Source organism: Mirounga angustirostris, unplaced genomic scaffold (genome assembly GCF_029215605.1).
Source record: "Mirounga angustirostris isolate CCGP_5_RB_7025 unplaced genomic scaffold, mMirAng1.0.hap1 SCAF_14, whole genome shotgun sequence".
NCBI lineage: Eukaryota > Metazoa > Chordata > Mammalia > Carnivora > Phocidae > Mirounga > Mirounga angustirostris.
The window spans coordinates 46,323,412-46,336,048 of record NW_026991722.1 but is presented as its reverse complement, the minus strand read 5'-3'; the positions used below and the strand labels follow the sequence as shown (position 1 = coordinate 46,336,048).

General features: G+C 36.0%; 1 protein-coding gene across 4 annotated transcripts in view; it reads left to right on the top strand.

Moving 5' to 3' along the window:
• Nucleotides 1-11,391, top strand: part of IMPACT (impact RWD domain protein) — a 30,443-nt gene extending 19,052 nt beyond the window's left edge. For 2 of the 4 annotated variants that reach the window (XM_045886909.3, XM_045886907.3), the window contains 5 exons: nucleotides 402-499; nucleotides 2,575-2,648; nucleotides 5,749-5,839; nucleotides 7,718-7,852; nucleotides 8,803-11,391. In XM_045886909.3, the coding sequence (XP_045742865.1) occupies nucleotides 402-499; nucleotides 2,575-2,648; nucleotides 5,749-5,839; nucleotides 7,718-7,852; nucleotides 8,803-8,871 (467 nt within the window). In that variant the 3' untranslated portion in view covers nucleotides 8,872-11,391. The remainder of the gene's footprint in view (nucleotides 1-401; nucleotides 500-2,574; nucleotides 2,649-5,748; nucleotides 5,840-7,717; nucleotides 7,853-8,802) is intronic. The other 2 variants (XM_045886908.3, XM_064577796.1) reach the window with 2 other exon arrangements.
• The last annotated feature ends 1,246 nt before the right edge of the window (nucleotides 11,392-12,637 follow it).

The following is a 12,637-nucleotide window of genomic DNA, read 5'->3' as shown; positions in this document are numbered from 1 at the left end:
CCATTAACAGAATGGATAAACAAATTGTGCTATATTAGCAGCTGACAGTCTTTTTGGTCTCAGGACCTTTTATACTCCTAAAACTTAATTATTGTACAATTTATACTACTGTAACAGCCCAGGATTTCAGTCCTAACCTACCACGGGGTGACCTTGGCAGGTGAAAATCGTTTCTAAGTCAGGTTAGTCTAATCTTATTTACAATCTCTTTGGAAACTTTTTGCTTAAAATTATAATTTATAATAGACAACTATTAATGGCTATTGGGGTTGATTTGCCATATAATTTATATCTCTTTCCCAGCTCCTTTCCCCACCCTCTGCCAACACCATTGTCAATTTTTCAGTGTTTGGATGTAGGAATTTTAAAGATAAAAGTAATATAATTCTTTAAATTTATAGAAATAGAAGAATTACCTCCGATTGATCATGGCATTCCTATTACAGACCGAAGAAGTACTTTTCAGGCGCACTTGGCTCCAGTAGTTTGTCCCAAACAGGTAAAGTTACTATGTCCAGCTCACTTTGATATTGTTTTACCCAAGTAATTCAGGTAAATGGTTTTGCAATAATATCCTTATTTTTGCTATTGTGTTTAATTCTCATGTAATACAAAAATATTTTGCTCATTTCCTACCCCCAAATTACTGTGAATCATGGGAGATTTGTGTTTTTTCTATATGTTTTACCACTTTCAAAATAATATCTAAATTCTAGGGAGGGCTTAATCCTGTAATGGATTTTCAAACAAGAAAAACCCATTGGGTGGAAAATTACGATGCTTAATAGCTTGTTAAAAAGAATTATTTGTCCTGTTGCGTGGGAGTTCTGTAAAACCGAGTGGGTTCCATTGATGCCCAGGGAAGGGGACAGTGGACAGACTGGCTGATCAGAGTCTTCTTGACCTGAATTCCTTTTCCTTTCTGCCTCCTGAACTTAGGTGACCTGGCTCCCACCCAATGGGAGACTTTTCAGTCACAAACTGTAACAACCTATAAAGTTAAACAACAACAAAAGTGTCATTAATTTAGCATAGGTTTTAATCATTAGTTTCTTCCCTTTAGTCTCTGCAGCTCCTCCTCTCTAAGCTCTTCTAGGCCCCGACCTACAGGGATACAGTTCTTGGTACCAGGCTGCCCTTTTACTCTCTTCTGGTCTCTGGAAGAGGAAATTCTTCTCTGCGTTGACTTGTGGTCAAGATAACTGCTTTTGGTGCAGGCTTCTGGCTCTTTCTCTCAGCAACTCTATTTTGTCCTGGGCTGTTGCCCATAATCTTGTTGCCAGGGTCCTCATTAGACATTCTGTTCTGAATCTGTTCATCCTGGATCCTCTTTCTTTTTCTGATTATAGTCACTTAGACTTAGAGGATCATAATTTGTGAGAGCTAAAATAAAATCTTAGAGGTCATTGTCTGCTTTATTGATCAGGAATCTGAGAACCTGAAAGATTAAAAAATGATAAACACCAGACTGCACAGTTTCTGATTCAAATTGATATCTGTGGCTGCAGCTCCATCTTCCCTACCTCCAGAATTTCTTCTGTATTCTTTGCCCGTTACCTTTCTGAAAGGTCTGGCCATGTGTCCCTATCCCCAACCCCCAGTCTTTGCTTATTTCCATTGTCTACAAGGAAAAACCTGAACTCATTATACAAGGCCCTTTGTGATAGGACCCTAGCTTTATCATTCCTGATACAATGTCTTTTGTCTTCTCATTCATACTCTAAATAGTTTCTACATAAAACTATTGGTCACTTCCAGAACCTTTCTCTTTTATGTCCCTGGTTGGGTTACCAGATAAAATACAGGATACCTAGTTAAATTGGAATTTCAGATAAACATTGTATGGGACATACTACTAATAAAATTATTTGTGGTTTATCTGAAATTCCAATCTAACTGAGCATCCTTTATGTTTTATTTGCTAATTCTGATAGATTTGCGCACATAGTTTCCTCTGAATGGAATAGCTTCTTCCTGCCCCACCCCTTTCTTCCCTTTTGATGCAAAAGAGATTGCCACTCATCTTTCAGGACCTGGCTCATGTTACCGCCTCTATAAACCTTATATGACTCCCAGAGAGAGTTTCAGTCTTACATTTGGAACATGCCATTTTGTATCTGTCACATTGGATACATTAAACCTGGTAAATTTTCAGAGCTCATTTTAAAAAAAGGTCATATTTACATTTAAAATTTTGTAGATGGGGAAAAAATTTTCATATGTAAGTCCCTATGACATGTTTAGTGCTCAAATATTTGATATTTGGTGCTCAAAAATACCAGGTCTGGAGGCCAGCCTGACCTTTCTCCATCAGCTCCAATAAAGCCTTGCCTGTGCCTTTGAAGAAAAAAAAAAATACCAGGTCTGTAATTTTCATACCAATTAAGAGTACCAGTTTTTGCCTCTAAAATGAGAAAACTTTGGAAATGGCTGTTTCAGAGTGTAGTGGGTTCTTTAAGTCACTATTTCAGTACAACAGTATTTATATCAATATGCTTTAAGATATTTTTCTAGCATTTATTTATAAAACAAAAAGTATACATTAGTTTATTTTATATTACTGCTGTTTTTAAGGTGAAAATGGTTCTTGCCAAATTGTATGAGAATAAGAAAATAGCTAGTGCCACCCACAACATCTATGCATACCGGTGAGTGATCATCACACTTTTAGGAATGTTCCATTTGTAAAAAATGGGGGAAACTGATGCATGGTTTTTAAAAATAAGAACTATTATGTGGGGTTTTTTTCCTCTATAAACCAAATGGTCATATATAGAATATTTGGAAGCTGCAGAAAAGAAAAAAAAGAATTTGGAGGGGAAATCAGCCATTTTCTGCCATTAAATGTAACTGATAATAATTTGATATATTTTGATAATATATCTGTACATTTTCTTTCTCTCTTCTATGCAGTGTTTATTTTTTCAGTGCATTACCCTATTATCCTATTTCTTTCTTAACAAAACCATTTTTCCATGTTGTTATAATTGCTTTATAAACATTATTGTAATGGCTGTGTAATATTTCTTTGAGGCTCTATACCATTATTTACTTAACCATTTACTTTTTTGTTCAGTTTTTCATGTTTTTCACTATTGTAGAAAATAGTCCTGTGAACACCTTTTTTATTCATTTTAGATTATTTACTCAGGATAGGTTCTGGTTACTTCAGATTCTTTTTTGAAATGAAATGGGTGTATAATTTAAAAAGAAGAAAGAATAGATTCCTAGAAGTAGAATTATGAAAAAGTATGAACATTTTTGAAACTCTTGATACATACTGCCAAATTTTTTCCAGAGTTTTTCTTTTAAACCAATTTATACTCCCATTAGCAGTAAATTAAGCGTGCTTCTTTTCACTATATGCCTTTTAGTTTTGAATACTAAGGTTTTATACAAATCTTTGCTGATGTGTTAGTAAAGAGAGGAAGGGCATATTTCTAAATATGCAAATTAGTACAGACTTAAAAGAACAGAGTTCAGAACTGAAATGAATCAGAATATAAACATAGAGATTTAGTGCAAATTTAAAATGTGATTGAGAATATTGGTAAAATCTAGGCTATCTGAAACTCAGGAAACAACAACAAAAAAATCCATCACTTTGGATAGGTGAGTTTTTAATATTACTAAGTCATATTACTTTAAGTGCCAAAACTTACAAAAGACTATTTGTTATATAATTCCCTACTTACTGGAGTACTGCTGGACAGAATTTTGATGTTTTCTTTATGGGTTAGGGTCATTAATATAAAAATGAGGGATTAGAGTGTGCTTGCTCTCCATGATTAGAATGTGCTGTGAGAGTATTAATAGCCGTTCGTTCATGCCATGTGTTTATTGAGTGCCTTCTCTGTGCCAAATGCATTATGAAAGTTAATTCTGATTATTTCAGCAGTTCTGCCCCTGTAAAAAGCTTAACTTTTTCAAGATCACATGGTTGTTAAGGGGTAGACCTGAGTTTGATAATAAACTAATTTCATTTATCTCTATTTTATGCCTACATGACTATGTGGCTGCACCTTCAACAATCGCTGGCCATAATGTTGATCTTAAATTACCAAAAAGTTAGATAATATACCGGATATTCTATTTCAGGCCCCACATTATGGGGTTTTTAAGTTCCAGTGAGTATTTTTACAGTTTTGCATATTAATAGGTGATGAGCCATCACTTCTCACAAATTTCAGCATGACTACATGTAGCAGCCCATTTACCTCACTCCTTTATAACTGACAGCTGGGAATGAAAGAGCTAGCTTGTCAGAATTGTGTGTCACCCAAGAGTAGACAGGCACAAAGTGGCGGCTTGAAGGACCCCGATGGAAATAAAATGAAGGACCTTTATTTGGTACAAGGACTTTATGTTGTGTATTTTGAATGCTTAGGATCCTTTTAAGGTGACTTCCTGGTTCTGGGGCTGTGTTCCTGCTTTGGAGTTAAGGGGCACTCTTCAGACCACTGGCACACACACCTGTGGGATACTGCATCATTATCTTCCTGACATGTGAGGAAAAAGTGAAAATGTCCGTGGGATTTCATTTTTTAAAAACCTAATAGTATTAATTTATAACTCAAATTTCCTTCATTGGTTCCATAAAATTACAGTGTTAGATTATAATTACAGTCCTAATATAAACCAACTGCTGACTCCTTTTTGCCTTAAATTTGCCATATAAAATGTTGTCTAGTAGTACTATGTTTTCTTGGAACGAGATCAACTCTAAATAATAACAGAGCCTGGTCATTGTAGGTGGGCCGTAAATATTTATTGAGTGAATGAATGGAAAGATGGATTGAAGGATGAACGAGTGAATGAATGAATATGATTGCTATGCTAAATATGAATATATAATAGATATATGAATATGTTTGTTATAATTGACCTAGGCGTATAGATATGGTAGTACCTGGCTTTTTATAGCCCCAGCTGGAAAGATATCTTTGGTGCATTTGCCTTGTCCTAGATGGTGTCATCTGTAGGGGCCTAAGAAATCCACTAGACAGCATACTTTAACTGGCACTGATTGCTTTTTATATCTCACACTTACTTGCCATGCTTATTCTGCTACAGTGTAGCCCTACGTTATTAATCCAAATGCAAACTTTCTAGATAATTTAAATAGGTAAATACCATGATTTATCTCTAATACTGATAACCAACTAGGGGAAAAGTTACAGAGAAAATAAATCTTAATAATTCTTAGAATGCGGAGGATAGAGAAATGCTCAATGGCTAGAGTAAGATGTGAGGAAAGTATAAAATGTTCATTTATGTTGATTTTATCACCTCCATCTTTTTTATATACTTTTTGTCTCACTAGCTCTAAGGCTCTTTAAAGACAGGAGTAAACCACTTATTTCTTGTATATCATTTCATGGTGCTACTATGTATAATGCTTCTCTACAATAAATTCTCAATATATGTTTTTCAGTGACTGCTCTCTGTAACCTTATAGCTTCAAGGTTAAATGAAGTGTCAGATGTGTAAACTCACCTTCCCATAATCATAGCATTTCTGATTTAAAGGAGGCATCCTTGATGCCTAGCTTTCCCAAATACAAACAATGAAACATACTGGATAATGAATCATCAATGAAAATATGCCTAATGTATAGTTCAAGAAGAATTTTTTTTTGGACAAATATGCTGATTTTGGAAGTAAATTGACTGCAACAAGTATGAAGGTGTAACTCTTCGTGCAGTATTTTGGGGTTTCAAAGTGTAACCGTGTTCTGTGTCTTTCTAGAATATATTGTGAGGATAAACAGACCTTCTTACAGGACTGTGAAGACGATGGGGAGACAGCAGCTGGTGGACGCCTGCTCCATCTCATGGAGGTAAGTGTAAGTTAAACCCTGTTGGTCCTCTGCTCTGAGCCCTAAAACTTTTCAGTGGAAACAGAGCTCCATTTAGGAATAAGTACATCCGTTAGGCTGTGTAACGTGAAATGTATTTGGGTTAATTTTTAAACACTGATCGAGAGAAACTTGTAACCACTTGATATGGGCAGAAAGCACAGGGTTAATAACAAGTGCTGGGCTTTGAAGCCCTGTCAGTCATAGACAGTAGATTACCTTCAGCTCTGGAAGAGTATCTCCTTTTTGTTTTTCAACAGTGTTCTCCCTCTGTTTCCTCTGTTCTGTCTCTGTGCAATTCCTGTTAGTTGGGTGCTATTGGACCATCCGGATAGACCCAGAATATTGCTTTTTTTTTAAGTTGTCCATCTCATCACCTTTTAAGACATTTTCTTGCTTGTCTTCCAAGATTTCCATTGAATTTTTAAAAATGTTTAACAATCATGTATTTAAGTTTTTTTTTTGTTTTTTTTTTTTAAGATTTTTAAATTTATTTATTTGAAAGAGAGAATGAGAGAGAGAGAGAGAGCACATGAGAGGGGGGAGGGTCAGAGGGAGAAGCAGACTCCCTGCCGAGCAGGGAGCCCGATGCGGGACTCGATCCAGGGACTCCAGGATCATGACCTGAGCTGAAGGCAGTCGCCTAACCAACTGAGCCACCCAGGCGCCCCTCATGTATTTAAGTTTTAAGAATTCTTTTTTCCTGGGGCACATGCCTGGCTCAGTCAGAAAGGCATGCAACTCTTAACCTCAGGGTCATGGGTTCGAGCCCCACATTGGGTGTAGAGATTACTTAAATATGTTAAAAAAAAAAAAAAGAGTTCGTCTCTATTTTTCCTTTTTTATAGTATACCGTTTTGACTTTATGGATGCAGTAGCTTCTAAAATTTCTCTGAGTATGCTAATTAGAGTTTCTTTCTTTCTTTTTTTTTTTTTTTAGATATTCTCTCCCTTAAATTTTTCCTGGTCCTTTTTAGTTTGTTTATCTTGTCCTTTCTTTTTCATGCTGCTGGATTTTCTTAATCTGTATGGTGGTCACTGTCCATTATTTTTAAAAATGGCTTGTTTTTTTTCCTAAGGTAGTTGTTGTAGTTTTTTCTATTACTCTGTGTGGAGGTTTGTTTTCTAAACAGGCCATTTGGGGGACCTGGGTGGCTCAGTCGTTAAGTGTCTGCCCTTGGCTCAGGTTATGATCCCAGGGTCCTGGGATCCAGCCCCGCATCGGGCTCCCTGCTCAGTGGGGAGCCTGCTTCTCCCTCTCCCTCTGCCTGCCGCTCTGCCTACTTGTGCTCTCTCTCTCTAATAAATAAATAAAATATTAAAAAAAATAATAAACAGGCCATTCCCTTGATAGGAAGGAGCTCTGTGTGTGGTCAGGCCTGTAGACTGGTGGGCTTCATGTTAGGAGCAGCATTTGACAGATGTCAAACTGAGGAAGACCTTGCTGGTAGGCACCAGCAATTACTCATGCAGCCCCAGTTCTTTCCAGTGGTTTGTTCAGAAGCAGGTTTTGGTTGTTGTTTGGCTTAGGGGCAAAAGGCTGCTTAAACTGAGCTATTCTGGTTGAATTCATGAAGAACTAGAACGCTACCTGCATGATCTCCCTTTAACTCTATGCGGTTGCCCCAAAATTTCGTATTTGAGGACACTGTAGAGCAGTTTGATTTGTAAATTCCCTTCTCATTCTAACATTCTACCACCTGAATGTTAGGAATCTCACTCTGCTCACTCGTGGTTCTGCCATTAAAGTCACGGGGAAATGTTATGTGCAATTTTGTATACGGGTTATTTCATTCTCTTTTAAAACTTGAATTTGTACATGTCTACGTGTGTATCTAATTATGCTTCTGAAAATAACAGATTTTGAATGTGAGAAATGTCATGGTGGTAGTATCACGCTGGTATGGAGGAATCCTACTAGGACCAGATCGCTTTAAACATATTAACAACTGTGCCAGAAACATACTAGTGGAGAGGAACTACACAAATTCACCGGTGAGTGGTTATTGAGATTATATAGAGAGTTTCTCACCACTGCCTATAAAAAAAAAAAAAAGACAAAAAATTAAGAATGAATCAAAATGTTTGAGGGGCACCTGGGTGTCTCAGTTGGTTAAGCATCTGCCTTCAGCTCAGGTCATGATCCTGGGGTCCTGGGATCGAGCCCCAGGTCGGGCTCCCTGCTCAGCAGGGAGCCTGCTTCTCCCTCTCCCTCTGCCCCTCTCTCCCACGCACATGCTCTCTCTCTCTCTCTCTCTAATAAATGAATAAAATCTTCAAAAAAAAAAAAAAAAGAATGTTTGTGGCGCATTAGAAATACCTTTGGACTAGGAAATGTAGACTTAGGTTCTATTCAGAACAGTGTGACTGGCCAGTTAGTTGTGTGACCTTGGGCAGATCACTTCATCTCTTTGAACCTTAATTTCATAGATTCATACAGAGTTTTATAAAACGCTTAAAGACCAATTAATTTTCACTTCCTAAAATTGAGGCCGGGAGAGGTTGTGTAGTTCATGCTACAGTGAACTAGATGTTCTTTAAACGTGTATAAAATTCTAACATTCTCTGTTAGTGTCAGAGCACCTTCCCTCTCCCCTGGCATGCACTGGGATGCCTGCCTTTATACTTAAAAAAAATTTTTTTGTTTCATATTTTATAAGCATATTTACTTTATTTAAAGTTTGCTGCCTTCCTTTGGAAAGTGAACAATAGATTAAATGATATCCAAATTATTCAAATGTAAATCTGTTAAGTAAGTGTTTTCCTTGACTATCCTTGATTATTTTAGAAATATTAAAATAGACTATAAGTAAAAGTTCTCTATGAAACAGGAAGATGATACATATGGAAGTATTATACATATTCCATATGATTAGACTAAAGTTTCCTAAGCCAGTATCTTCATATAAATGGGGAGATACTACATTGATTTATGTCTTTTTTAGGAGGAATCATCTAAGGCTTTGGGAAAGAACAAAAAAGTAAGAAAAGACAAGAAGAGGAGTGAACATTAATACCTAAAATTATACGACAGGTTAATTTGCCTATCATTGTTCACAAATTCCACAGTCATCAGGGAATATTGTGCAGAGAGGATCCTGGACTGCTCAAGTCAGCCAACCCATTGTGGACACCAGCGTTACCTTTTCTTCTTTGGTTATATCATCTGCCAAAAATAGAGAAGTTGTGATACATTCATGTGTATTTCAGGCTGATTCAGAAGATTTAATTTGAACTTAATTGCCACTTCATCTAATTTGAGGAAGGTAACAGTTGCCCAGGGCAGTGCCTGAATTAACTGTCCATTTCAGTACATGTCAAGTGCCTTTGTTAGGTGGGGAAGAAATGTCTCGAGAGGAGTATAAATACCTGATATCTTGTCATCAGGATTTTCATTACGTTAAATGAATATTGCCTTTTACTGCTCTTCATGGCTTATTAGAATTGGAGCTCACTGCAAATTGATCTTGGAGAGTTTCTTCTTGTGATTTTGATTCACAGTAAGTCACCTTTCATTTTATAGGGTTCATCATTGAGTAATGATTAAGCAAAAATCCAGGAGTATCCATCTGCATTTACATGCTGAAGTGATAATTCATCTGCCATATTTGTTAGCATAAGTGTTATGCTTCGGTTTTTGTTGCAAATTGGTGATTGTGAAATTTCAAAATGTGATTTTCTAGCCTCTACTTTTTTTGTTTAATTCTTGTAATGTAAAGCGGTAGATATGGAGTGTCAGTAGTCTTCTCCCACCCCTGAAATGTGTTAGTGTAATAATTCTGTTTTTGGTTTTTTTTTTTTAACATCCTGGAGGTACCTTTCTCGTGATCTTCATTAAGGAATTAGGACGACACTAGAAGCTCTGCTGCAGTTAATGGGGCATTTATAGAAAGGAACAGGGGTGGGACAGCCACACTGGTGTGGGGCCGGAGCACGTCATCAGGTGGTTATGTAAGTGTGATACACGATTTCATCTGCATTCCAGCCATCTTTCTCAACTCTGTGACTTTACGGAGTAAAGGAACAAACGTTTTGATTGGAAAAACAGAAAATCCCTCTTTTTTTTTTCCATCTTACCAGATCTTCCTTTACATCAGTGTTTTATGTTCCTTCTTTCATCTGTAAGTTATGCCCTTTGCCTCTAGGCATCGAGACAATACATTTTATCTTTGAGATATAACAGTAAGTTATTAGCTGTTCCCCTTTAGATATGATTGCAAACAGTTATTGAAAGTTATTAATTGACTGCAGATTTGTCCGAGATTCTCTCCCACGGGGAGGGAGTAGAAGTTCGGAGGCAACTTGGAATGGTGCTTGCATCGTGGAGAGCATCACGGAAGAGTGGACTCAGACAGATATTCTTTTTCTGTTCCCTTGATGTCTTGCCTTTAAAAGACCCAGCATCCTTATTTGGTATTTTTAATAAAAATCTAGTAAATGGCTTTACACTAGGATGGATTCTGAGAAATAAAATCCAAGTCATATTTGTTGTAAATATGTCTAATGTTGCCAGTGATCAGGAGTAATCAGAGGATGTCCTAAATATATTTAGAACACTTACCTCAGATTCCATGAAAAGTTATGTCCTTTGTTATTAACTGTTAAGTAAAGAAGTTGAAGACCATTAATTAACATTAAAGTAATTTCACAATTTTGGCATGTCTAACCTGTGAAAGAAGATATAAAACAGGAAGAATTTGGTGCTGCAGAAAAATTGACTTAGTTTTTCTATAACACCAAATTTGAATTTCTTTCTTGCTGTTTCATTTCACAGTTACTTAGGTCTTTATATGGAAGACCTTTATATCTATGATCTCATTTTCCCTTATTTAAAAAAATCTTATTTTTCCTTCCTTCTACAAAATTATTAGCCACATTTTCCTGTCTAAAAAACCTAATCTCCTTTGCCCAAAGGCAGTTAGCTAGTAGGGAGAGATCCCAAAGTCTCCAGTTCTGGAATCTGAGTTATTTATACTCAACCATTATGGACCCCCAACTAATGATAGCATCTTTTTCTCTATTTAAAATTTCTCTCTATTAGAGGATTTTCAGATTCTCCAAACAATAATTTTCTATAGCCAGATCTATGCTGTGGCATATTTTATAGTATATTGTATTAGTTAAAAATATTCTCCATATGCCAGTATGTAAGAGCAAGTAGCATCTACTTTTTAAATGGGAAAAGCAGTATGATTTGGAGGTATCATGAAACAGAGTCTATTTGAAAAGAATTATATCAAGCTAATCACACCCGAGAAAGACTAGCATGAAGCAGATACTGTTTGGAGGGCAGGTGAAATTTACTGGGAAAATTGTATAATCACTTCTAAGTCTACTATCTAGAGATAACCATTATTAACATTTGCTATGTACATCCTTCTATTTTTTTCCTATGCATGATTTTGTATATATGGCTATTTTTCTTTCCATAAAATGGTATTAAACTGTATATACTGTTTTGTATTCTGCATATTTCATATAGAAGTATATTGTTAACATTTTCCCATGTCAATAAATATTCTTCTATGGCTTAATTTCTTATGGCTACACTGTATTCTATCTTCTGGGTATATCATGATATACTAACTAGTCCCCACATGTTTCCAATTTTTAAGTTTTTTCAAAATTTTCACTTAAATAACTATAAAAACTAAATCATTGTGTGCAGATTGGTATTTATCTCTGATGATTTTCTTAGGAAAAATCCCTAGAAATGAAATTTCCTGATCAAACCATTTACACATTCTAATAGCTTGATTGGTTTGGCCAAATTGCTCTCCAAAAAACGTTATCCCTCCATTAGCATTGTTTAGAAGATACTTAGGATAAGGGAGATATGGAAAATAGGGATTCTGGCAAATAAAACTACCAGTATCTTTTTTTTTGTTTTGAAATAATTATAGATTTCACTAGAAGTTGTAAAATTACTCTGCTTTCCCTGCTAGTAACATCTAACATAACTATAGTATGTTTATCAAAACCAAGAAATATATTCTGCCTGCAAGTTCTTTATCGGGTATGTGATTTGCAAATAATCTCCCATTTTGTTGCTTGTCTCTTCATTCTCTCTCTCTCCCCCTTTTCTTTTGTCTTTTCATTTTCTTGACAGTGTTTTTCACAGAGTAAAAGTGTTTAATTTTGAAGAGATATAATTCACCTTTTTTTGTTGTTGTTATGTTTTTGGTGTTATGTCTAAAGACTTTGCCTACCCCCAGGTCATAAAGATTTTCTCCTTTTTAAAGTTTTAGTTTTTTTTTTTTTTTCATTTAGATCTATTATCCATTTTTAGTTAATTTTTATATAAGTTTTAATTTGCAGTTCATTTTTTTGCATATGGATATCTGATTATGGAAGTGATTAATTTTTTATTTATTTTTTTATTTTTTTATTTTTTATTTTTTTAAGATTTTTATTTATTTATTTGACAGAGAGAGACACAGCGAGAGAGGGAACACAAGCGGGGGGAGTGGGAGAGGGAGAAGCAGGCTCCCCACAGATCAGGGAGCCCGATGCGGGACTCGATCCCAGGACCCTGGGATCATGACCTGAGCCGAAGGCAGTCGCTTAACCAACTGAGCCACCCAGGCGCCCTGGAAGTGATTAATTTTTTAAATTGAACTTCTTATTGATGAATTTTCACAAAATAAAATTATATAACCAGCACTTCAGTTGGAAGAAAGGACAGTACCAGCACCACAGACTCCCCTTGTGTCTTATCCTACATCAGCTGCTCTCCCCCTTTGCCACGTAACCACCTCCCTGACTTCTGACACCAGAGAT